At 37.3% G+C, this 26372-nt stretch overlaps 1 protein-coding gene across 2 annotated transcripts in view; it reads left to right on the forward strand.

The window, feature by feature from the left end:
• USP25 (ubiquitin specific peptidase 25) overlaps positions 1–26372 on the forward strand; it is a 92907-nt gene that overhangs the window by 32226 nt on the left and 34309 nt on the right. Inside the window, exons 5-9 of one of the 2 annotated variants that reach the window (XM_068911124.1) lie at positions 5263–5425; positions 18714–18800; positions 23658–23795; positions 24699–24775; positions 25503–25576. In XM_068911124.1, the coding sequence (XP_068767225.1) occupies positions 5263–5425; positions 18714–18800; positions 23658–23795; positions 24699–24775; positions 25503–25576 (539 nt within the window). The remainder of the gene's footprint in view (positions 1–5262; positions 5426–18713; positions 18801–23657; positions 23796–24698; positions 24776–25502; positions 25577–26372) is intronic. The other variant, XM_068911134.1, reaches the window with a different exon arrangement.

The raw sequence follows: 26372 nt of genomic DNA on the forward strand, positions 1-26372 counted from the left end.
TGAGAAGGCTCAGATTGGGGAAGGGGATAATACTGCTATGACAAATGTACTAAGAGCAGCTGCTGTATTTTAGCTGATGAACTATGTTATTAACCTGTTTAACAAACAGGTTTTTAAAGTTTTAAGTGGAATTAACTTTTTGACTTAAAGTTTTATAAACTTAACTTTCTCAGCTTGGGGGTGTAAGAGTTTGTATGTTAACTTTTGATCAGATTTGACAATAACTTAAATAACTTTTTACAGTGTGTGTTTATGCATAAATACACTTATGAAATATTTGCAACTAAACCTGGATATAGGGTTGTGTGACAGGTGTTTTGGATTTTTTTTGGCTGTGGCTGGCCTTGCTTTGGGGGAAAATGGTGTTGATTTGATTCTTATGCTGGAAAGCTAACTGCTGCCCGCTTGTAAAAGACTAATTTAAAATAGACTGATTTAGGTATGGAAGGCTCAGCACAATAATTCTTTTTCCCATTCCCCTGTGTCTGGCGGACTAAACAGCCTCTCAGAAAGGCCCATCTCTGAGAATGTCTCTCTGTTACACATTATCCACAGTAACTTTCTTTTTTCTTTTGAAAATCAGATGTGCTAGTTATGAGGGTAAACGTACCAACAAATCGTGCCCTCTTGCCTTTATGACCAAATTCATCTTGCTATTTGAGCATGGAGTAACATTTTAGGAAAGAAAGATGGAATGAGAAGGCTTTATAATCTCATTAATAATTGGAAGAAGGTTTTAAAGGGTTGTTTTTTCTAAGACCTTAGCTTATGCTTAGCATACAGGATTATGGTAGAAGTTCTGTCCTGTTTTGGTTCAAAAGTTCAGCTCTTCTGTGTTCCTCTGTGGAGGACAAAACTCTCAAATTACAGCGTTGTGATTTAGGCGGCAGCTCAGGGAGACGGACCTATTTCTGGGTTAGGAAGACTTCTACCTCTTTTTTTCTCCCCAGGCTTTGACTGCTTCTGCTGTGCTCACTTTGTGTGAGTCTTGAGGCTTTAGATTTTTTCCAGTGGCCTCGTATTTTCCGCTTCTCGGACGAAAAAGTCCTTTTTAGTCTTATCTACCTACTCCATAACTAAATATTATAAATATTCTACTTAAATTATATGATGTTTTTTCCTGGTTGCAGAAAATAGTGAAGTAGTATGCCATTTTTTCCTTATACATAGCATGCACAAAAGCATGTAGGCACTCTGTTCAGTTATATACAGAGAAAAACTTTGGTCCTGTTTTGACAAAGCTATATTACAGACATATATTTGATGGCACAATTACAAAAGATGTGTGTGCCAATTTCAGAGCTTTTTGCTATCGGGAGGGATATGGCTCGTACCCATACCACATTTCTTTTTCTTGCTGTAGTATTCTTTGCAGGGTTTTTTGGGCCAATCCAGTTCACAAACCCAAACAAAAATATTCACTAAAAGATTCAAAGAGTGCCATGGCACAAGAAAGTCTGCAGGATTTTGTGTTTGTGGATAGAGGCAGAGAAGAGAGAGAACCTGGATTTTTTGGCAGCACTGAGGTGTTAGATCAATTCAGTTACTTATCAAGATATGCCCTGAGTTGATAGCAAATTATTTCTGAGTGGTACAAATACAGGAAATTCAGAATTCTTGCTCTGAACCATTCAGTCAATTTTCTTAAGGATTGGACTTCAAATTGTTTTAAAAACAAATCACTTCCTGGTTAACACCCCACAGAAGAATGTTGGCATTCCAATAAAAAACAGTGTGCATGTTAGACTTCTAAAAACAAAAAGTAAAACACAGTGGTTGTAAACAAGTCAAGCTGCAGTCATTTACTTTTGTTTTTCTAAGTTAAATAAGAAGCAGAAATCAAATAGGAGCTCAATAATAACTTAATTCAAGCACATAAATCTTTTTAATAAATTAGGATGTGTGCATATTAAATAATTTTTGATGTGGAGGAAGATTTTTTTTCAAAGGTATGTGTAGTGGTTTAGAACCTAACTTGCACTGATTTTGTTAAAGTTCCCCAGGGAACGTTATTGGCATTTCTTGACATGTGTAATTAATTTTGAATGAATGTAGAATTTATCTTCCCGAATGTAACTGCTTTGTGCTACTTAGTGGGGACAGACCTGATTACTCTGTAGGTGTTGAGGAATACAACTGAAGTGTCCGAGAGTGTCCAAGCTAAACATCTTGTGCATGGCATGTTTGAAACTTTTAGTATTCCCTCTTTAAATCTCTCAATGATATGTTTACGTTCAGTGCATTTACTAATATGAAAAAGTTTTTCCTGTTAATAATACAATTTATGGATTGAAGGAGAATGAGGTTGGCCAGATAGGGGTTCACTGGGAAGACCAGTAAGATGACTAAAGGGAGAAATTAGCTGACAGTGTGTGTTGTGTCTACAGTAGTGCTCATGTTTGAATGAGAGTCCATGCTCAGTGCATGTGGATGTGCCCAACCCCTGGGCATTTTCTTTACATGGTCACTGAAATTACTGGAGACTCTGTGTTGTGGTATACATTATCTGTGCAGATAAAATGTGCAACCGGAGAGGGAGGTAGGGTTGGGAGGGACTTCTGGATGTCCAGCTATAAGACAGCCACAGTATGGTCTCTGTTAATGGTTTTGAAGAGTGTATTTTGCCAGCTTAATTAGGATTGCTAAATCCTTGCGCTGACATTCTGAAAAGGTACTCATTTGATTGAACAACAACACCTTAGTAAGATGCTTTGTTAAGATAGCCTCCCAAATCACATTGTTTGGACTGTAGTGAGATTACAGTATAAGAGAAGTAGGGGTACTCACTATACTGGTGAATAGATTCCTGGTGGGCAGCTTTTGAGCTGATCATTAGGTTCCTGTTTAATATGCTTCACCATTATTTTAGATTACATCACAGCTATCATTGTAGCTGAAAATTAATTTGACTTATAAGGTGGACAGGTATGGCATGTGCTCCCAGAGGAGAGAGAATGTGATAATGTGATCTTTTCACAGGATCTGGTTCTCTGTTGCTGGGAAAGAATAGCATGGACCTATAAGAACTAAATACTTTATTAAAATATGAAAACAGATTTGAGAGGGAGTTCTCAAGGAGGAGGAAACCCCTCTCCTGCTACAGAAATATGAAAACAAACACAAGGGAGAAATTTTAATAAGTAATTTAATTGATAAATGCCACTACTCTTGGGCTATACTTCTGTGTGAGGTACAAGGGCCTATGATTGTTTCCTGCATCTGTGCCAGGAAAACCAGCCTCCCTTAGTTGGGCAGGTAACTTGAGGGTCCCAGCTTTGATTTGCAGATGGGGCTTAGCAGAGCTCTACTGCAAAAAGCAGCCTAGAAAGATGCATTGGCCTAGCCTGGCCATCTTTCCCGAAGCTGGACAAGCAGCGTTGTATATATGCAGTCGTCCTGATAGAATACTATTCTGAGTGTGTTCTAGCCTGTCAAAGCCCTTCAATTTTAAAGTTCCCTTCAATTTACTTTAAACTAGAGTTTAGATCATTCTTTCTGGCTGAGAAATTATTTTAAATGTATGTGACATTTGTTTTGAATTCATTTTTAATGTCATCATCCTATAACTTGTGCTCTCAAAGCAAGTTACGCTAACAATGATGATGTTTCCTTCCGTGAGTGTTACATGACCCATGTGTAAGAGTCTTTGTGTACCACTAAAGAGTCAAGTTACATCACTATGCGTTGTTTGCAGAGATGTCAGTGGTCTCTACTCAACAGCAGTAACAGAGCACAAAGTCTTCAAAGATTATATATGTACTTTCAATGCTTTTTGGTAAAGGATGTTCTATTTACAAGGGTATCTGTCAAAAATCAAATGTTTGAAACTGACTAATCCAAAGGTAATTCCAAATTTCAGGTTCTTCCAAGATTTATTGTTACAAACGTAGTTTTTATACCAAATGGGCTCTTAAATTCTGAATGTTCCTATTCTTTCAAAATGCATAACATAGCAAATCAGTATGTTCCCTGAAGCAGCTGATCTTCAGTAAGTTCATGTAGTGCTTCATAGTTCTTGCAAGTCTTGTAAGACACCCTTTTGTTATTTTTACAGGAACAGTTTGAAGCAAAAATATCCAATTGGGAAATGGTGATACATGATATGGGTGTTTCGATGATTTTTTTTTGTTTTTTTGTTTTTAAGGTGTTCAAATCTTACCCTTTAGAAATTCTGTTCAAAGACCAGCCTAAACCTGCCTCTCTTTGACGTTTGGTTGGTCTAGAACAGATGAAGATGACCCTTCGGACTACATATACAACTTAAGTGCTTGTCATGCAACTCCTGAAATCCTGTGCTGGGTGAACTTAGTAGCTCAGTAGCAGCTCAGCCATTTGCGTAATATTCTGACTGGATGGTTGGGGACAGTCACCTTGTCAACTGTCCCCAAGCCAGACAGATTTGCTTATCAGTTAGAGTCTTTGTTCTATGACTTTAATGTATCCGGTATGTATCTTTCTATATAGAATACCTAGCTGCCACAAATTACCTTTAAGGTGTTATTTGTCAGCAGACTAAGGATATGCACTGATGTACAAATACTGTGTTGAGTGAAGCTTAGGTCTGGGAATATAACACCTGTCAGATCTTATTATCATGTGAAATATGAACTTTCTGTATAAATCATGTGGGAACAGTTTTTGTGCAAGCAGTGTGGTATACAATTAATTTGTGGGGTGACAATTTAAAAATTGTGGGATCTATTTTCCCGTGGCTCATAAAGTAATTACTTGCTATGTAAAGCAATTAGTACAGTGACGTAAGATGCAGAAATGGAAATTAAAGAGCTGGCTTCCATTTTTCTGAAAGTTACCTAGTTGACTTTGGTCTCCCATCAGTAAAATAAATATTGGTTACTTTGTGCTTACTTTGTGCTTTACATAGTACTAAGAGGTGAAAGCACTGTGTGACAGACTAATAATATTGCCTCAGATTTCTCGCTGTTCATCCCATTTGAATCTGGTTCTTCAGTAATTGACTTCTTATAGACATGATTGTTGTATCTAGAGCTCTCATAAGAGATTTTCTCACTCACTCATTGGTACTGTTTTCCAAAAGGTAACAGAGTAACTGTAATATACCTACGAGTAAAACAGCATCCTATTTGTGAAGCTATATTATTACACATAAATCTTCTTCGAAAACAGGCTCAGCAACAATAAATTATGCTGAAATTATAATGCTTGCATCATCTGTAACTAAAGGTGTTTTACAATGTCTTTTTTACTTTTTTCTCACATTTTTCCCTCTCTTCTGTTCTGAAGAGTTCTAGAGGCCAGTATTGCAGAAAATAAAGCAAGTTTAAAGAGGACGCATCCAGAGGTGTGGAGCGACTCTCCAAACCCTTATGATCGAAAGCGGCAAGACAACTGTCCAGTAGGATTAAAGAATGTTGGCAACACATGCTGGTTTAGTGCTGTCATTCAGGTAAGAACCTTCTTTGATTAGCTATATATACTGTTTCTTGGATTTAATGTTAGGTGAATTATCCAAAATGGATAGCATCTTAGTGTTGTTTTCCTGGAAAGTTTAGACCACTGAATGAGGCATATTTGAGCATTACTTATTTACTGCATATCTAAACACGTTCATGCGTATGTCTGGTTGAAATGTAGTAAGTGCTGTAGTGTAAGTGAGTGAAGCTTTAAAATAAATATATCTTACTAAAACTCATTGAAGGCAAGGGGCTAAACGTCTGAAGATCTTGAGTGCCTGCAGCTCATGCTGACTTCAGTGACAGTTGCAGATGCCTAAACACCTGTGAAAATTGGATTATGAATGTGGAACAAACTTCTAATATTAAAAGTAACATATGCAAAAGATTGAAAGGCAGTAGCTGACAGTGTAGGTAACGGAAATGAGATGCCCTCAGTCATAGAATACTTACTAGAGTAGCTGCAAGGAGATGTTTGGCTGAGTAGGGTGAAAAAAGGAATAAGGAACAGAGAAGAGAACCTGAGATGGAAGAAAGTGAAGACCTGATATGGATGCAGTTGTATCTGTTTTGGCGTTGCTTTACCTACTATGTGCTGTTATTCTGTTTTTGTGAGTATATATAGCTGACCGCTGACTTGTAATAATAGCTTTGTTCAGCTAGCTATATTAGAGGATTTTTGTTTCACTTAAGTAGAAGAAGCCACCTTATTTCTTTAAAGAATATGATTAATGGGAAAACGAACACAGATATGGTAACTTGTCTAGTGAAGTCTAATGTTGTAATATCAAGTATTCTTTGTACATAAACTTTATGAATGCTTCTTTTGAGAGATTTTTTTTGCAGTGATTGTTAAATCTTTATACTTCTGGGGGTATCTTCAATAGCCTGTAAACCCACAGAAAATTGTGAATGAAACTGAAATGTGATAGTAGGGATTGTTTTAATTTACGAGAAGTAAATTCAGCATATTGTAACTCTTGATACAGTCTGGCATTTTGAGACAGAGCAAACTAAATATTTAAATACCTGTTTTCAGCAAACCACTGTCAAGCGCTTCGGATAAACTAATATTGTTATTTTCATAATGATAGCTCTTATACTTCAGGCAAAGAGTCTCATTTAGTTCACTGCTCTGTCTCTGACACTTGCCACAAATGGATGCTTAAGGAAGAGTACAAACAAGATAACTATGTATGATACTGCTCTCTTAAAACGGCCCCAAGCCTCCAACTACTTTTGGCCCAGTGGATTTCTTGGTCCGGTTGCAGTTTGTTTAGTTAGTAATCCCCAGTGGCTCTCCCCCTTTTAAGTACTTGTCTTTCCTTGAACCCTTGCAACTTTCTTACATACATATGGTCCTTTTGCTAGGAATTGCATAGTTATAGTCTACATAGCATGAAGAACCACCTCCTTTTTGTTTGCTTTTGAATCTGGCACCAACTAGCTTTATTGGATGACCCCCTTGTCTCCTGATGGAACAGGTAGTTAAAAGTTGATTGCTGTTACAGCTATGTAGACTTCTGTCATATTTTTGTTTCAACATGTCAATGGTCTCTTCCAAGCTGAGCAACCAGGAAAGTACTCAAGCTGTGGGTGAACTGTGAATTCATAGAGTGCTGTCATGGACAAATGCCAGGCTCTTCAAGAAAGACAAGTATGGATGACAAGGAAGGGGGTCACCCTCTATGTGAGGGAGCAGCTCAGATGCATACAGTACTTATATGGGACAAGATGATAATTTGTGGGTCAGGATCAGAGGAAAAGCTGGTAAAGATGCCGCTGGCTAGTCTGTTACAGACCATCAGATCAGGGTGAGGAGGTGAACGAAGCCTTCTGTGAAGAACTCAAAGTCTGTCACAGACCCTAGTTCATGTGGAGGACTTTAACAACCACCCTGACACCTGCTGGAAGGGCAACACAGCAGGATGCAAGCACACCAGAGATTTCTGAAGGGTATCAGGAACAACTCCTTGGTGCAGGTACTGAGTGGACCAACCAGAGGTGATATACCGAGAGGATGAGAGACAGTGGGTGTGAGTTGAGACGAGAGAGGTTCATAGTGGCTGTAGGGAGAAACTTTTTCGTGCTGAGGACAGTCAAGCAGTGGAGCAGGTTGCCCCACAAGGTTGTTGCGCCTCTGTCCTTGAGGTCTTCAAGATGCGACTGGACAAAGCCCTGATCAGGCTGGTCTGCTCTCAAAGCTGACCTTGCTTTTGAGCTGGAGGTTGGCCTGGATGCAGTTCTGAGGTCTGTTCTGAGTTGAATTATCCTGTGGTTGGGCCATGATGTTTTCTCTTTCATTCTCTCTTCCTTTCTGGATTGTTTGATTTGCCTTTTGACTACTGCCAAGTACTAAACTGATTCTTTGTAACTATCTGTCATAAATCCAACATCTTTGCTGGGTAAGTGTTATTAGCTTGGAGCCCCATCTTCTTCTATACAATTTAGGGTTGTTTTCCATTATGTACATCACTTTACACTTACCTGTGTTGAATTTTATTTTATTAAATTGTCACTCAGTACCATATGATCCTTCTGTCAAGTCTTTATCATCTCTTATTACCTTGAATGTCTTAACTCAGTAAACTTGGTCATCCTGCCACTAACTCTCTTTTCCAGATCACTTTTGAATATGCTCACCAGCACAGTCTCCAGCACAGACTTTGTAAATTTGCAGTAACATCTCCTCAGATAGGAATAGACCATTTACTCCTGCCCTTTGTTTATTTCTTTTTACTTAGCTGTTTGTCTGTGCCAAGACCTTCCCTGTTATCTCATGGCTGCTTAGTTCAGTAAAAAGCCTTTGTTGAATAACTTCTTTCAGAAGTCATTTTGAAATCCAGGTAGTCTTTATAAATTGTATTGCTGCTATTCATGTTCTTTTTGACTTCTTCAAAGGGCTCCATGTTTTTCTTAAGGCAGGATTTACCTACCTGTAGTTGCAGGTAACACTTTAGATGATGAAACTGAAAGACTTTTTCTGTTGTTTTTTCTCCCTACCACCTGACTTCCCATCTAAGGTTTCATGTTCCTAGGTCTGTTTTCTTTCAGTGTCTAGTAAACTACCAGATCATGCAGGTGCTTGAATTTTATATTTTCTTGAGATCTTTTAATATTTTCCTTGTTCACTTCTCCTTCTCTCCTAATTCCCTCACATGTATAACTTTCTTTCCAATAGCAGAAACATTGTCTTGGTGCTGGTATAAAGGCAGGTCTTACTTCCATGAAGGCATAACTTTTTAGAGTTGAGTTAGTGTTTTACCTTTTTTGTTGTTGTGTAATCAGCTTTTCCATTCCGAAGTCCTTCCAGAATCTCAAGAAGGCAGATTTCGTGTGTGTATTTTGTAAACAAAATTTCTTGATAGGAAACCGGAAATGTTTCAATAAATGTTTTCCAGGGAACTTGAGTTTAAATTAATTAACCGTAGAAATAAAGAACAGTGACTAGGGAATATTAAATCTATGCTAGACCTATGATCTCATGTTATTTATACCCAATGTGCAACTTTATACCTTGAAGGTGGATTATAAAGAAGGCTAGCCAGTTCTTATGATCATCACCCATATTATATGAAAATCTGTGACATCTGGAATTACAATGCTTTGACCCAAAAAGATACCGAACTTCTATATTTAGGTCTATAAAATGTAGTTCAAGTAAACCATTTAAAGATAGCTTTAGTTGGTTGAAAATTTAGGTTATTAATATTGTCTGCCAGCAAGGAAGACTTGTGTTTCAAACAACCATCCCAGGAAATTTAATGCATGTTAACTTAGAGCATTAGCTAATAGCATACTTATTTATCTACAGGGCAGATTATCTCCTTGGGTTGCATTGACTGTGTGGAAGTATTTTCAAGCTTTCCTTAGCAGCCTTTTGAAACTTGACACATCACATAAGTTAACATTTAGATATTGTGGACCTCTGTCAGTCACAGTAATATTTTGTGTAAAATAATTAAAACAACAGTGTAAAGGAAGTCTTCAATAAACATTAGGGGGCGCTTGTTTAAAAATGCATACTTTCGACATTTTAACAGTTTTCTTATGTAGTGTATATTATTTTCTTTTAATAGCCACTATTTAGCTAACTTATGCAGATGTAACTAACTATTGACAATTATGTTAAGAGCATGAAGTTCCTAAAAACACATTTGCAGTGAGTGACAGCGAGCTCTAACAAGATGCAACTGTTTCTTGAAATATTATACTTTTATCTGTATTTGTGTGCTAGAGAAATACACACATGGAAGACATCCCCTTTTGAAGGGAAGGGATCTCTCTTCAGGTAGCTCTAAAACAAGTTTTGATTACAACAGTTTTATGTGCAGCATCATTAGAATCAACAGTTATATTTTTTCCACAACGTGACTTTTAAAAATCTATCCTGCTGTTGAAAGCTTTTTGACTCAATAATAAAATGAGTTTAAAAGTGAGTCCCTGAGTAAATATGTCCAAAGGTCTGATAAAGCATGTTTGTGCCTTGCTTATCTGCCAAGAAATAAATCACATCCTTCAGGGATTTGTTTCGCTCCTCTAGATCCTTTATTAAACCAAAATTTTTGAAAGGAGATCATCCATACATGTTTTGCAACTCTTTCTGTAAGTTAACTTTTATAAAGGGATGCCTAAAACTTGAGATACTTGAATGTTTCCAGAAGTTTGTTTTTTTTCTAATTCTCATTATTATAATTTCATACATTTGCTCTTTAGCTAGAACTTAAGTTATCAAGTCCTTTAAAGAAACAAAACCTGAATATACTGCTTGATGTTCTTACTTACATTTTGCAGTAGATTTCAGTGGTTTCTTTGTGAAAGATAATTTCACAATTTTCCCTGTTTTTGAGAGTTTATAATTTGAAACTTGAGTCTGAAAATGATTTCTAAATAATAGATTTATTGAGCTTGTCAAGCAGCTTTTCCCTTTCAAGTTGAATAAGAATTAGGAGTTCACAGGACTTAAGACAGAATGATTGCAATTCCCAGGACAGAGATACACTGAGTGTCTCTTGGCATTATGTTTGTAGGCTTGCTACTTGTGCCAGTTGTCTCTGAGGTGTTTTATGCAAGTTATTGCACAACAGTAACTTTATCCTTCTGAGTTCCAAGTAGGTTTTCAGCAACATACAAAAAGTAATGCCTTTGCCAGTACCTCGAAAAAGGTATGGTGGAAGATACTGAGTAGCTGGTCATTTAGCAGAAGCAGTGCGCTGAGATGGCTGTCTGATAGAGGGAAGAATGAATAGTGGGAGATCACAGGAAAATTGTACAGGAAAAACTGCTCTTTTCGTTCTTGCCCCATCCCATGCCAAAGTACCGACTGCAGCTTTTTGCTATGTCTTATGACTTCTTAAGAGCTTCTCTGGACTGTTGCTCCTCACCTTACCAAATGAGCTATGCCAACAGGACAAATGGGTTGAAGCATCTCCATGCTCTTTTCTCCATGAGTCTGACAGAGTCTGGTTAGTCACTCAAAAATGAGACTTTTTAGATTTTTTTTCACCTAATGGTGCATGGCACGGGAAGCAAAGGACGGACAAACTACAGTCTTATGAACATAATTCTCCATGGCTGTCCTTTGACCTTTATTTTTGTAGACCCTGATACCACCTCTGGCATTTGACTCTGTTGCTTTGTGCTTGGGACAGCCTTCTTGCTTTCCTGATATCATCTTTGGGGTTAGGATCTGATTTGATCTTAAACTTTTAGTTTTGGGAGGAAGAAAGTCAACTTGACGTATAAGAGTCAAGCAAGTATTTCCTTCCTGTGTTGGTGGCTCGGCTATTGTTCTTCCTGTCTTTGAAGGGGTATACGACAAGACTCTAACTTCTACGTTGTTTTGTTTTTCGTATTTGTCATGTTGAATTAAAGAGATCATGATGGATGAGGCAGCCAGTGAGTTAATACCGAATAACCTGTTATTGGTAAAGTAGTAGCATGTACATAGATTGTACGTGACTCCCTTGCTTTCCTGGGCATATAGTGGAAGATTGAATGGTGAAGATGATCCAGGGTGCAATCTCTGACTGAGTAATAAGGTCATTGCTAGATTATTTTCTTTCTGCTACTTTCTGTGTGGAATAGTTTGGGGAGAGGGAGGATATGATATACGACATATGATCCATACAGTTTCATGGAAACAGGAATAATGAAGTTGGAAAACTAGGTTCTCCCTCCATCCCTCCCTCCCTTCATCTCCCTATTGAATAAAGATCTGCCTGTCACTTCTGCCAAGTTCTATCATCTTCTAATCTCTTTTGATGGAATATTTCTTCTTCTTTGTGTTCTCCTCTATAGTCTCTAGTTTCCTCTGGTTGCTCCTCTAGTTTTTCAAACCGTTACCTTATATTGAGTTGTATGTAATCTTGTGAAGCTTCTGTTTTGAAGGGTTAGAAGGTTTTAACGGCTGATAGCTTTAGCTTTGACTAATAACATGATTGCTCATTTAATAAAATAAAGGATACAAAATATAAGTGTTGAGTTTGGTCTTACATGCAATTTTTAGGTTGAATAGGGCATAAAATCATTAAATTGTTTAGGCATCCTATTTATAGTTATGCCACAAACTTCTTCGTGTATTTAGGCAAAAGCTTGAAAACTTTAACCATGTAAGGAGACGTTGGCTGTTATTTTATGCCCTAACACAATTTTTTTCTCTAGCTTTGAACATGTAATAGAAGAGTAGTTGGATGGCATATTTTGGTATGTGCCAAGACACAAGTATAAAATGAATTCTTTTGGAAGCATCTCAGTTCATACTTATCTGCCTTCTGCATTACAGCAATGTTCCGAGTTTGTTGCTATAAACCAGTAAGAGTTCTCTGAAAGTAGATTAGTAATACTGTAGTGAACTGTTTATTTAAAATTGTTGACTTAACCTTAGCATGCTAAGTTTGACTTTCTCGATCAAATTTTATGAAGGCTATTTTCCATCTTCTTCCATGTTACACCTAAGCCTTTGGAAAAACAAAACAGGACAGCTTAAAACTACATTTTATACTTTGGTTTTCACTAGTTTGGAATGCTGAATTGTTGACTTGCTCACGAGTAAAATATGCTTTTTGAGATGCTTTTCAAAGCTTTTAAGATCTGTAATTGAATCTCCCTCTGTGACTTTGGAGAACCCTAAACATTTTCCTGACCTTTATCACTATGTGCATGGGGTTGTTCTGCACAAATTCTACCATGAGCCATGCCATGTGCCATAACAATCTGTAGGAGCTTTGCTTTAGAAAGGAAGAGGGAGAAGAACTCCTATATACTTTCACAAGTAAGTTTGAACAAGAACTTGCTCAAGTCCCAGGTTTTAAGCTGTTTGCCTCTCTTCCCTTCCCTCCTCCTTGCACACATCTTCTAAAGAATGTGAGGATTTTCAGGAAACATTTTGACTGTGCCAAATTTTCAAAGGGGAAGGAGGAGGCAATATCAGGAATATATTTTGGATGATTTCCTCCTTTTCCTAAGGTCCTTTCCCTAAAAGGTGAAAAACAATATGCAGGCCTACTGTATGTGTATGAAAAATATATCTAAAATTTTCTATAGTCATGTTACTTGAACTGTATTCTATATTTTATGTAAAATGCATTTAATCTTATAAAGAATAGTAATGCAGATAGGTATAGCAGTCAACTTCCTTTCAACTTGTCTACCTTTAAAGTTGCGTAGGAAGAATTCATATTGTATTATGCTTACTGACTGTCTTTTAATGTTGTGTGATGTGTGCGTAGACTCATATAAGTCTGATGGCCATATTTAATGCTAGCTATTAATCACTGTTCTGTTAAACAGGACTTACCACTGACCATGAATATGACATGCACAAGTAGACCAGCAGGGTAACTTGCAAGGAGGTGCTGGGTGGAAAGGAGCATAATATGCCAGTAGAGTGGACAATGCAGTGGCAACAAATAGCCCCTTCATGGGCTTTTAGTGTCAGAAGAGCAGGTTCAAGAATATGAATCAAAAGGTAAAATAGACCATTGAAAAGAAAAGGTGGGGAAGGCCTCAAAGACAAGAGACAGAGACAAGAGGGGGTAAATTAATGATAAAAAGTCCAAAAAACTTGAGGGATGGAGAAAAATTGACTTAGTTGCAAATGAAGTAGTGGGTTTTTGGGTTTTTGTTTTGTTTTGTTTTTTGTTTTTTTTTGCAGTTTGTGCTTTTCTGGGCATTGATACTCAATCTGAGGTTTGCAGGTGTGTTAAGTCATTAATAAACTTAGGTCCAATATTTTGTAGTACTTTATTTTTGAACTCTTAGTAATGCAAATATTGGTAAATAATAAATTTAAAATTTTTAATGCTACTGGAAATAATATCTGCTAATGTGTGCAGGTTTTGGCAGATAGTCTGTACAATTCTTTATTTCCTTCTGTTAAGACTATCAGCATTAATAAAGAAGCCAACCTTGATAATGACTGTTTATTAGAACTAGCTCAATGTACAGTAAAATGGTGATATTATTGCTAAAGCGTAGTAAGAATGTGAATCTAATTTGTCATGTTAGCAGAGACAATCTATTCCAAGTACTACACTTGATGAAATAAGCAAAGCTCTATTTCTGCACTTTATTTTTAACACAGTAATAAAGTATTCATTTTTTTAAGATTGCTCTATGCTTGCTATACAAAATAAAGGTGGATATGGTCTCTGCTTTGTGACTTTAAAATAGGAATAATTATAAAACTGGATATGCATAAGAGGCCCAAGTTCTCTTAAATAAGTGTAGTGAATAGATGTTGCGGTGTTTTAATGCATAGGTAAGCTTCCTCCTTATACAGAATCATGTATCAGTTTAATGCCAGTACCTGAAGTAGTTCATCTAAGCTCTATAGGAATCCATGCTTTGCTTTCCCCTTTCCTGAAAGTTGCTTTTCAAGCTGTATTTTCAAGCTGAGGTCTGTCCTGTGACTTCAGATGTTGTTTTCTAGCCAAACTAAGTCCTCGCTAAATTGTCCTTGCCAGCATTAATGTGAGCCTTCATGTTTGTCTCCTGTTAAATCTCAAGCCTTGGCACTAGGTTGGACAGATTCCTTGCCTTTTTTTTTTTGCTGTTGACAGATTGGTATTGTCATGCTCATCTACACTAGCAGTGGTATGCTTGTCCATTTTTAATCCAGTTCCCTTTGGTAAAAAGAACCTGACAAAATAGCATGCCACAAGAATGGAAATTGGGTAGATTTTCTTGGGGCTGCCCTTCTGAAAAAAGAAGAGATCCCTGAATGCTGACCACATTTCACACTATGCCAGTGTGTTATTCCAGCTGTCTGCCAGCATGTATGTACTACTTTGATTGCTAAGCTTCATTTGTAACTGTGATATTTTTGCTTACTTAACACCTTAGGAGTTTGGATTTTCTGTAGCCGTTATAACATTGTTTGAATGTATTCAGTGTAAACATCTTAAATGATTTCTTACCAAATGAGAGGGAAAGCCGCAGTATGTCTGTTGACCTTATAGCACTGTTATTTTGAACTCCTGAAACTAATACTTGTTTGTTTGTTTGTTTGTTTTGATTTGATTTGTTTGTGTGTGGGTTTTTTTTGGGTATAATGGGGGACAGGTATCCTGAAAAATTGTTGTTTTTCAGGATAAATTGCATTGATACAAATTGGTACTGCTTTGATTCCACCCGTTTCATGCATGCTGCATGCTGTCTGCTTGGTAAGCTGATATAAACTAGCAGGAAATTAACAGCAAAAATGAACAATTCTCTACCAGCTTAATGAGCTAAATAAGACAGACAGTGTGAAGGTTTTGGAAGTGCTGGATGGGCTGCTGAGGAGCAATTTAGAAACACTGCCCAGGCATGAAGGGATGGTGTTAGGGGAGCACAAGCTCAGCTGGGGTTGAGGCTTGCAAGAGGCATCAAGGGCAACAAGAAGAGCCTTTGCTGCTCTGCTAGTAATAAAAGGCTGAGCAAGGGCCTGTTGCTGAATAGAGCAGGTGATTTAGTGACAGTGGATTCAAATATTTAAGGCTAAGGCACTCAGTGCCTTCTTTGCCTGAGTCTTCCTCCAGCCATCTCTCCCATACCCCTGTGTGCAGGTAGAGGTATGCTTCAAGGAGGAGCAGTGGGTGAGGATTAGGACAGAGCTTACCTGAGAGAACTTGACCCATGGGTGCGGAGTCCTGCCCCTGGGGAAGGGAGACCCCCTTGGAGTGGTGCAGGATGGGAACTGACCGGGTGAGGAGCAGCTCTGCTGGGAAGGCCCAGGGAGGTCTGGGCCGACAGCGCAGCAAGCTGAGCGTGAGCCAGCAGCGAGTGGACGCTGGCAGCAAAGACGGCCCAGAGCATCCAGGGCTGTGTGACCAGGAGCACAGCTGGTAGATGGAGGGGAGTGATTATGCCCCCCAGTCAGCAGTGTGCCCAGTGTTGGGCCCCCTGCTGCAAGAAAGACGGTGACAAAGTGTAGTGAGTTCAGTGGAGGACCCCCACGATGGCCGGGGCTGGAGCACTTGCACTGTGAGAAGAGGCTGAGGGCCCAGGGCTTGTTTATCCTGGAGAAGAGAGGGCTTTGGAGAGGGGGACTCAGCAGCTGCCCGCCCCTACCTGCGAGGCAGTCCTTGAGAGGATGGAGCCAGGCTTTTCACCGTGATGCATGTCGAGAGGATGAGAGACAGTGGGTGTGAGTTGAGACGAGAGAGGTTCATAGTGGCTGTAGGGAGAAACTTTTTCGTGCTGAGGACAGTCAAGCAGTGGAGCAGGTTGCCCCACAAGGTTGTTGCGCCTCTGTCCTTGAGGTCTTCAAGACAAAGCCCTGATCGGGCTGGTCTGCTCTCAAAGCTGACCTTGCTTTTGAGCTGGAGGTTGGCCTGGATGCAGTTCTGAGGTCCGTTCTGAGCTGAATTATCCTGTGGTTGGGCCGTGATGTTTTCTCTTTCATTCTCTCTTCCTTTCTGGATTGTTTGAAAAAAGTAATTGACTTGATACACACACATATTGGATACTTACTTACACTCTAGTATCCAATTTCTAATAATGTGTGAAATCCTCTCTTTGTGCACCTTTCTTGGGCTTCCCTTCTCAGAAAGAGACAAATTTCCTGAAGCTGCTATGGCTCAGTAGACAATAGCTACAGCACAGTACTGTCCTGATGGTATTGCTGGCAGTTCAGTTACTCAGCATTCAGATACATCTCAGTATGACTGTGTCTATGATAAAATGCAATTTTTGTGAATAAATGTGGTAGACACTGTAATCTATAGCTAAATATACTGTAAAACTAAATCTACTTTTTAAAAAGGCTAATAGCTAAACAATGTTTAAGAAATTTTTTAGTAGAATGAAGGAGTTAAAGAAGAAAGGAGTGTATCAGACAGTCTGTGGCAGAAAAAGCAGACCTTCAGCTTAGGAGTATGAAGTTCCATGTTCCCAGTTCCAAATTATGGATTAAAGAAATGTAGCTGTTCTAAAAAAATGTGTGGATTGAATGCTGGGTGTGTATCATAAACTCCTGGACATTTTTCTGTACTTAATCTGTGTATATTATGAAACTGGCCATTGTAGTGGCTTGGCACTGATGGCACTTGGATTAGTCATGGAGAGAAGCCAGTCTTTGGACATTATATATCATCAGCTGGCTTATTTTGTATGTAAAACACTGCTATGTTTTACTTGATGAAAAGCCCATCAGTGGAATGCTGTTACATCATGAGACATAACTTCAATTAGTTTGAACTTCTAGAGTGACACATGAATTAAATATTAACATTTTCTGCTCTTTAAGTAAGTAAACAAAGGACTTGGTGTTTTAATCCTTCTTCTCTGCAAGGAAGGATAGAAGGAGAACCTGCAGTTTAAACAGCAAAGCAGAAAGAAAAGTTTCCCTACTCGACTGTCTGTGTTGATTTAAGGAGGATTTAAGGAGGTCAGAAGGGTCTTTTCTGGTCGATATTTTTGTAGGTGTGATATTCTTCCAAAAAATGTTAGAAAAGACAACTTGAGTTGAAAAAAGAGGACTTTAGTTGTCTGGATTTTTGTTAGAGATGCTGTACTTTGGGGTATGTGAAGAGGTCAAACTCGGAAAAGGCTCTTTTCTGAGGAGGGTCATGTGTGCTGCAGATTTTAACAGATTGATCTTTTTTCCACCCCAGAGAGTTCTGTATTCTTAGAATAAACCTAGTGCCCCGTCACAATTTGAGTTTCACTTTCTGGGACCAAAAGAATTGAAACCCTGTTGGATCTGTTGTGCTCTGTGTGTAAAGTCTTAAGTCTTTACCTGCGTAGGACAAGTTGCCATATTGCCAGGGTAGGCAAGCTCTCCCTTTCCAAAATAAATAGCTAATATGTGATCAGGAAAAAAGTTATTTGTAAATTAAAAATAGTTATAGAGTGTAAAAAGTGTAAAAGTTGTAGAGTGTGTTTAGACAGAAGGGCAAATTTTTCATATGCTTCTCTGAGGATGAGCATCTTTAAAATGCTTGGGTCCCTCTCTCTGCAATCCTTTCTGCATCAAATTGCTGGTCTGCAGGAGTGAAGTGGAGGTATTAAGCTTAAATTACCTTTGAGGAATCCTCAGCCTGAACAAAAGGTAATTCCTACTCTTGCAGAAAAGCAATGGGTCAGTCATGTAAGTGGTGAAGCATCACTGCCAAGCCACTACTTTGGATTTTTATTTTTGCTGTCTTGCGATTTGGTCTTGTAGGTTCTTGGCTTCAGTAATTCTGTTTTACACAGTGATGTTCTTTGTAGGTGTGCTTGTAGACACCTGTTTTCCTGCCTTATTGTCTTTAAAATGAGAATAACAGCAGATCCTTACTAGCAAAGATGTTTATTCCAGTTTCCTTACACTGTTGGAAGGTATGCAGATCTTATAATAATGGGAGAAATGGACAGAATGCAAAAAATACAGATAAATGTGAGTAAATTTTAGCTGAATAAACAAAGATATACCTTCTTCATTGAGAAAGTAGCTGATAAAGGGGCTATGAGATTAATTTTACATGGCTAAACAGGCTTTAATTTCAATTTGTTTTGAAAACTGACAGAGAGTTAATGGAATTTTTGTTGTAAAATGTAATTTATTCTGCTTATCTACAGCATTTCATTTATGTGAGTACTAAGTTTAAATAAGTTATTTTTTAATTATGCAGTTTTCTTGGCAAAAATAATTGTCCTCTATTGAAAATACATTAAGCAATTTTAAGTGAAATAATGTAGCTTCTGAAATGAAACTTTAGCATTGCTTATGTTTAACATTACATTTATTTTACTAAGGCACGTTTAGAAGTTTTTTTTAATTACAGAAATGCTTAAACTTTTTTTTTTCTCCCCCAGTCATTATTTAACCTACTGGAGTTTCGAAGACTAGTTTTGAATTTCAATGCTCCTGCAAATGCTCAAGATTTGCCCCGAAACCAAAAGGTAAAATTAGAAACTAACTTCCTTAGTGGTTAAGGGCATTTCTCTGTTGTAATTGAATTTTACACTGTTCTCTATTTCAAAGTAGCACAAATTTTACAGTTGCCAGTTAACATTTCTCTAAGCTTCCTATCATCTATCTTATATTAAAAAAAAAAAAAATTAGTCTCAAAGTAGAGTACAGAGCAGAATGTTAAGACATCTAGAGTTTGATCAGAGCTCTGCTGCTTAGACCAGATCCAGTGGAAGGAAGGGGTTTGCTGACACAGCTGTAGCAGTATTGACTGTAGTGGGAAAGCATTTCTAATGTGAATGTAATTCATGTTAGGAAGCGTGTTTTATTCTAGTCCCCTCACACTGTGCCGCTACAAGTAATACTTTTTTGTTACCTCGCATATTTTTGATCTGCCTAGCTTTGCCAACAACATTATTAGTGTTGCTTTGGCCACTTCATTGTTTTTTGGGGGATGTTAATTACCTGCAGCTCGTGATTTGAGATTAAGCTTTCTGTTATTAGCTTGTCTCTTTTGGCCTTTTCATGAGGTGATTGTAAGCATAAATTTTCCCATGTTTATTCTGGTACTCGTATGGAATAGGGTGTGTGAAGGGGAGGGTTTTTGTTTTTATTTTTGGCTCAGATTTTTTGTGACCTCAGATGAATAAAGGGAAAATGGTCATGGACTGAGGGACAAAACAGGCCAAATTTTCTATCTCCACAAATGCCTTCTGAGGAAGTATTTATGGGGGTACTTTGAAGTACATGTTATGAAATAGCTGCAAAGGAAGGAATGGGGAGAGAAGGTGGCTGTATAAAGCATGAAGGCATTTGATGGTCGAATTCTATCAAGAGGTTAGAGAGCAATGAATTTTGACATCTCCAGAAGTTAGATTGTTGCCTTTTGTGCTTCTCTCTCATAATAAAGTGGAGAGTGCTGTGAGCCGCCTCTTAGCTTTTTGGCACTTCAGGTTTGACTGGAATGTGCAGTAGCAAAAATAAGAACTGTAAGTAAAAAAGCAAAAGAAAACTAATCTAGAGAAGACAGTGTCCATTTTTGAAACCTCTAGGTATGTACCATAAAGGGGAAGTTGCATGTTGAGTCAGAAGTGTATAACCTTTTTACATTTTTTTCTTACCCCCCCCTCCCCTTTCCAAACAACCAATTAACCTGTTTGTCGTTTGGTTTCTTTAGGAGAAATATTTGTGTTAGATCATGAGATGGTGTGCAAGTACAGCATTGGTAGTACTGGGAACCTGTTACAAGAGGGTGATGGGATAGTGTATTTTAGCTAGAAAAATCAGATACAGTCATCCTTTGCTCTGTCAAACAGTAGTCCTGAGATACTTTTTGATGTCTAGATTAACTTTTTGCTTATTATTTCAGTATTTGTCGTATAATTCATTCTGGTAACATCCACCAGTACTTTGCCTTTGTTTCAGGGCTTAAGAAGTAAGTCCACCATCAAAGAGGTGGTACAAAATAGATAACATCAAGTTGCTAGTAAAGACCAAGTTTTTATAACCCCAGATTTTCCGTTTCTGGATTTATCTCTCTTTCTTCTTCCAGTGGGTGGAAAGCAGAGCTTAATGCCAAGATCATGACAATTTTTTGATTTTGAATTAAAGCATGTGGTTATACTTTAGGGAGTATTGCATGGTGGGGTCTTTTTGTTCTTTCCAATCAATGTATTGAATTTAAATATCATAATTTTGCACATAACATTTTTTGTCTGAAAGTCATTGGCATAAATGTTGACTTCTTAAAAACCTACTTACCTCAGCTAATTGGACTTTGCTATTCTTGAATTCAAAGGCAAGCATACACTTAGTCTCAAACCTGGCTTTGTTCTTCTCCTTTGAAACTCATTTTCCTTCCTTGGTTTCTTATTCTACTTCCTTCTACTTGTTATTCTACCTCTACTGCTTGCTCTCCCAAAGTTACGCTGCCTAAAACATATAGCGAGGCTAACAGTTGTGTACTCCTTAACTGGGAGCAAGTGACCTGGAATTCTCTTCCCTCATGCTGTCATATGAACAGGTCTGTTTTGCTGAACAAGGCAAATATGTGGTCTGGACAATATCTTCAAGAAGCCTTTTTTTGCCACAGGAAGTGGTTTACCTGTGCCTACAGGTTAGCACGTCCTTCCCTCTGTTTCAGCATAATTGCTGTGGCCCTGTTCTGCGATAGCGACTGATAATGAATGTTTGCTATGTATGAAACATGTAGATTGCTTTAGAAGCATTTCTTCATCATAGTTGTTCCTACATCAGTACATTAAGAGATTCCTTATGCGGGCAGGATAAGTGATAAAATACAGACCGTTTTAGATTACAAACTTTTAATAGAGTTTTTATTTCCGGATTGATTTTTAACTTGTTTTGTTGTGTGTTCAGTACTCTTTTAAGCTGAGAGCCTTATGTTGTGTGGCTTCACTAATTCCTTTTGTTCTAATGCACAAGTCCTTTGTGGACCTGCATATATTTTCTTGCGGACTGGCTCATGGCTGTTGGAAGATTTTATGCTTTGTTTAGTCAGAATTACTGTTTGCTGTGACAGTGCCTAAATACTCTGGTCAAGGATCGTGACTAATGCATTAAATAGAGTTTTCTCAAAAAAATAAAAATAAAAAAACACAAAGATTTTTTAGATTCAGAGAACTTTTATAGGCTTTACAGAGGTGCTTGTTCTGAGTAATCCGACTGAAGTCGATGACCAGCTGTTCATCCTAAAGCTACAAGTATATCTAAAACTTAGCCAAATTATTATTGTAAATTTGGGTAAGTAATACAATAATGCTCACTTCCTGTGTACGTCAGATTTAACAAAAGGAAGGTGAGATGTAGGGTATTCTGTAAATGATCATCTATATTATGCATAATCACTAGTGTTGAAGCATGTGTATTTAAAACTTGAAATTTTGTTCATCTTTAGTAGATCACTTTATACAAATAATAATAAAAATCATTTTCACGATTTATTTCCTCATTTTATTCTTTAAAGTTACTTGAAAGATGTAAATACAAGGCTAATTTTGGTTTTGATGATTTAATGCTGAATTAAGGTGGAATTCTTCAGCTGTTTTGGGTTCTGTGAACATTGGTTAAAACTGGTAGGTGTTTTGCACAGTGGACTAGAAGAGCAAGTAAAACTTATTGGGAATTTACATGAGTAGTAGTAGTTTTTAGGTATTATGCAGAACATACTGCGTTTCACTCGGCATGGTTTTAAAAACTGAAATAAAACAGATATTATATACAAAATGCTTTATGCATTATATATACTATATACAATATAGTATACTATATATAATACTATATATACTTCCATAGGATTGACTATGTGGTTATAATTCTGTATGTAATATACTAGATATAATTCCATAGGATTGACTAAACAAGTCTGCTCTTTAATCAAAGTGTGCAATAGTTTGTCATCAGGTAATACCAGTTTGACCAGCAGCTGACATCTGTGCTGCATTTGAATGATATTTTGTTGTTCTAAATACAAGTGGGTATTTCATGGCTTTTAATTGCAGAAGTATGTGTCAACTCTCTGCTCAAGAGTAAGAGAGAGATCTAGTCTCTCCAGCAGTTGTAACCTGTGGTTTAATCTGTGATGTGACTGATTGTATTTCAGTTCATTTGCTTTTCATTATACGAGCAGGAAGTATCTCTTTTGCTTCTCTTCTGGAATCCGGAAAAAGAACTCTGTTCCCCATGAGCTATACTCAAGCAAATAGGTAGACAGGAAAGCAGACTTATTTCTCCTCCTTCTGTCAATAGAAATGGTAATCTGTTTACACCTTGTAAATTGAGAGTCTTCGGTGAAAAATAATTTTAAAAATGTACTAGGAAGTGAATAGGCTCAACAGCAATTCTGCTAGAGGCATAAAGGGATACCAGTTTCAATCAAATCGGTACAAATTATTCCAGGCTATTACTTAAGGCTTTGTAAAGCCCTTCTGAATATACTAACTGGTAGAGCTGGATGCTCTTTTCTTTGATGATCTTACAGGCTTTCAATTTTCTCACATTAAATGCCTACAAGCTATTTATTATATCTTATCTCACTACCCTTACTGTTTTTTAAATAATGGATCCCTCTTGGAAATTATTTTTCTTCTGTTCAGTGTTTCAGATGCACATAATAACTGTAGATAACTTTAACCCATCATCATTTAGCCAACCCACCTACATAACTTCTACTGTGTCAGATTTGTGTGGTTCGTGTAGTAATAGCTAATGCTTGATTATGAGATGCGTCAAAGGATCTCATGGGAAATTTATTATTATTTTTATTTTTTATAAAACTGAAATTCCATAGATAATTTCCTAGGGAAAAGATATCTCTTCTTTTTCCCTTCTCTATCTCTGAAGTTGGTTGTTATTGGTTGTTTACATCAGCTTTCATTTGATTAGCGGCTTCCAAATAATCTTGATGACCAACAACATGCAGAATTGGGGACACAAGCCCAACAGAATAGGAATGTGGGCCCTGGGTGTGTAGTACTGAGTAGAAAGTCTTGGGAGGAACTATTCTGTATAAAATGCAACTCTGTGCTGTCACCACTTTTCAGTTCAGCCTTATTTCAAGTCAAACAACCATCTCTAAATGCCGTTTCAGAGAGCTTTCAGTTTCTGAAATGTAACTTCATTTTCATATTGTTTTAGAGAGCCACCTTATTTTGTACAACTAACAAGTAAAAGGCGTGCAACACCACCTTTAGTAGTGCTGCAAGTAAGCTTGCGTACTACTATGGTGATGCACTGAATTATACGCTTAGTTCATTTGATAACTTTTATATAAAGTATATTTCTGTTACAACTTTGTTAAATGTTTTTTAATTCTTCTTCAAATACAGGAACATAGGAATCTGCCTTTCATGCGTGAATTGAGGTACCTGTTTGCACTTCTAGTTGGTTCAAAGAGAAAATATGTTGACCCATCTAGAGCGGTTGAAATCCTTAAAGATGCTTTTAAATCGAATGATTCCCAGCAGGTAATTCTTGCATATTTTCATTCAAGATGAAGCACGCTTTCTTAGGGTCTTCTTGTAATAGGAAATACTTAAAGTGTGGAAAACCAAAAATCCAAAAAGTCCCCAGGTACTACTAATAAACTTCTAATTACTAGTCTTTCTTTTAAAGTTTTTCCTCTTAATATTTTGTGATCTCTTATAGTCACTTTTGTACACAAATATTAATTCCAGAGAGCATACCTACCATAATTTCTTCATATTATTTTAGAAACCTCAAAGTAAACTAACAACCTCATTTTTGAAACTTTATTAATAGTTTCACACTCCTCCTTTTTCAGGGTTTAGTTTATCTTCTAAATCAGTAGATTTTTCAATGTGGTTTATTCTTCTTATTTGAAAGAAGTATATCCAGGGCTGTATAGTTAAAGTAGACTATTTGTCTGTATAGGTATTGATTTGGAGAATCTTAATGTTCATATTTGGGGAGCGTGCCTAAATGCTTTTCTGAGGAACACTGTTTCTTCAGATGCTTTGATTTTCCCGCATGTGGTTATGTGCTTAGGGTATTTAATTACAACAACATGCTGAATTTAGTGCTCTGTGTAAGTAATACTAGTGACTACGTTTTAGATAGCAAAAGGTTTGAACAATGGAATTTGTAAGATGCATTTGGACTACCATGATGTGAAAGCTGAGCCAAAACATTAAGGATCACAGGATAGTACGGTGGCTGAGGAGCACTAGAACATTAATGTGCTCTAAGAGCTACCCATAAAAAATAGTCATGACGTAGTTTGGGACATAACGTGCCTTTGGAGTTCTTGTACGGGGAAATGCTGCTATGCTGATCTTGGAAGGGTGACACCTCATTATTTTCTGTAAAATATGTGAATGTATACTGATTACTTTATAATTTTCCAACAGCAAGATGTTAGTGAATTTACACACAAATTATTAGATTGGTTAGAAGATGCCTTCCAGATTAAAGCTGAAGAAGAGAGGTAAGATTTCTTCATTTCGTTTTGTTCTCACCCTGTCTATTGAGCATTTTGATAAGAAAAAGCAAACCAAACAGCCAAAACCCCACATCTCACTGAATGGTTGAAACAGATCCAAGTCTGTAGCTTGTTTCAGTTAAAGGGTATTTTTCCATATATGCTGATACCTTTTGATTTTCTGTGAATTGTCTTTTCCACCTTCTTATTTCATATTGGCAATCTTGCTGAATGAAGTACAAAGTGACTAAATAGTAAAGATGGATATTGTTAAGTAATCAGTTAGGCTTTTTTTTTCATTTGAATGCAGTTTTGTTTCTCAACACCAGAGTTTAAATACTTCAAAACCTTACTCCTGTTTCTCTTCTCAGAAGATAAATGCTCGTTGTTTGTGCAAGTGAACATCTGCAAACTGCCTTTTGAATATATAATTGTTTCTAGAGTGTTGGAGGAAAAAGTTTTTACAAAGGTCATTTACAATTTAACCACTTGAATTGAATTTGATTCACATAACTTTTCCTAGAATGAAACACTTCAGAAACTTAATTTTTACAGTATACTTTTTATCATTGCAAATATGTGAATCATTATCATTAGAGGAAAGCAGAAAACTTAACATGCAGTAACTACGATAAGCAGCATTTCCGTAATGAATTCAAAATGCTGTGCTCATATTTGGTAGAGGTTTGTGGCTTTGTATTTGATCTTACGGTAACACACTTCATGTTTTCAGGGATGGAGAGAAGCCGAAGAACCCAATGGTAGAGTTGTTTTATGGACGATTTCTAGCAGTAGGTGTACTTGAAGGTAAGCATCTGAATTTACTTGCCCTGTGTTGGTATCTGATCAGCGCTTGTTTGGGTGCAGAGGTGAATGATGCAGTTGTAACTTTTTGCTATCCGCAGATATACACTGTAAAAATACATATTCAGGCTGTGACAAAAAGTTTGTCCTGAGAATATGAGACTGAAGGTAAATGTAGTGAAGTTCAGTGATCTGGAAAGCCTGTTCTAATAGCTTTCAGGAATTGAATGCATGTCCTTAAGTGAAGCAGAAGAGGTGCTGAGAATAAATGCTTTCAAGAGCTGATTAGCAGTGTATTTTTGCCACTATTTTTTAATAATATATAGAAGACAGTTACTGTTTTTTCAGTAAGCTAGTGTCTTGCACTCTCTCTCCATCTGCTTTAACACAATTTCAAATTTTAATTAGTGTATTTTGTTATATGCAATTTCTGCTATGGATAATTCAGCCTTTTAAAAGTATTATTCCTTGAAAACAAGTTGTTGAAAACCAGCACAAGGTTACTGAGGAAGAAGAGACTTTATAGCAAACTTCCTTTTCTTATCTGTATGTAATTAGCAAATTTGTGAAATTGCAGCGTTCTCTATTTCCAGGCAGCTCGGCATTGGGAAAGTATTTTAAGTGCTGCTGGTTCTGCCCTTCTCCTGAGAGTGAATGAATCCCAAAATGCTTTTGAATGAAGCATCTGTAATATTTAAAGTGGCTTCCAGATTGCTCCTTGGCCTGTAACACTGTGTCTAATGCCTTGTTGTCATATTTCAAACCCATTCTCCAGCTTCGTTACTATCACCCATCGTTC

Source organism: Struthio camelus, chromosome 1 (assembly GCF_040807025.1).
Source record: "Struthio camelus isolate bStrCam1 chromosome 1, bStrCam1.hap1, whole genome shotgun sequence".
NCBI lineage: Eukaryota > Metazoa > Chordata > Aves > Struthioniformes > Struthionidae > Struthio > Struthio camelus.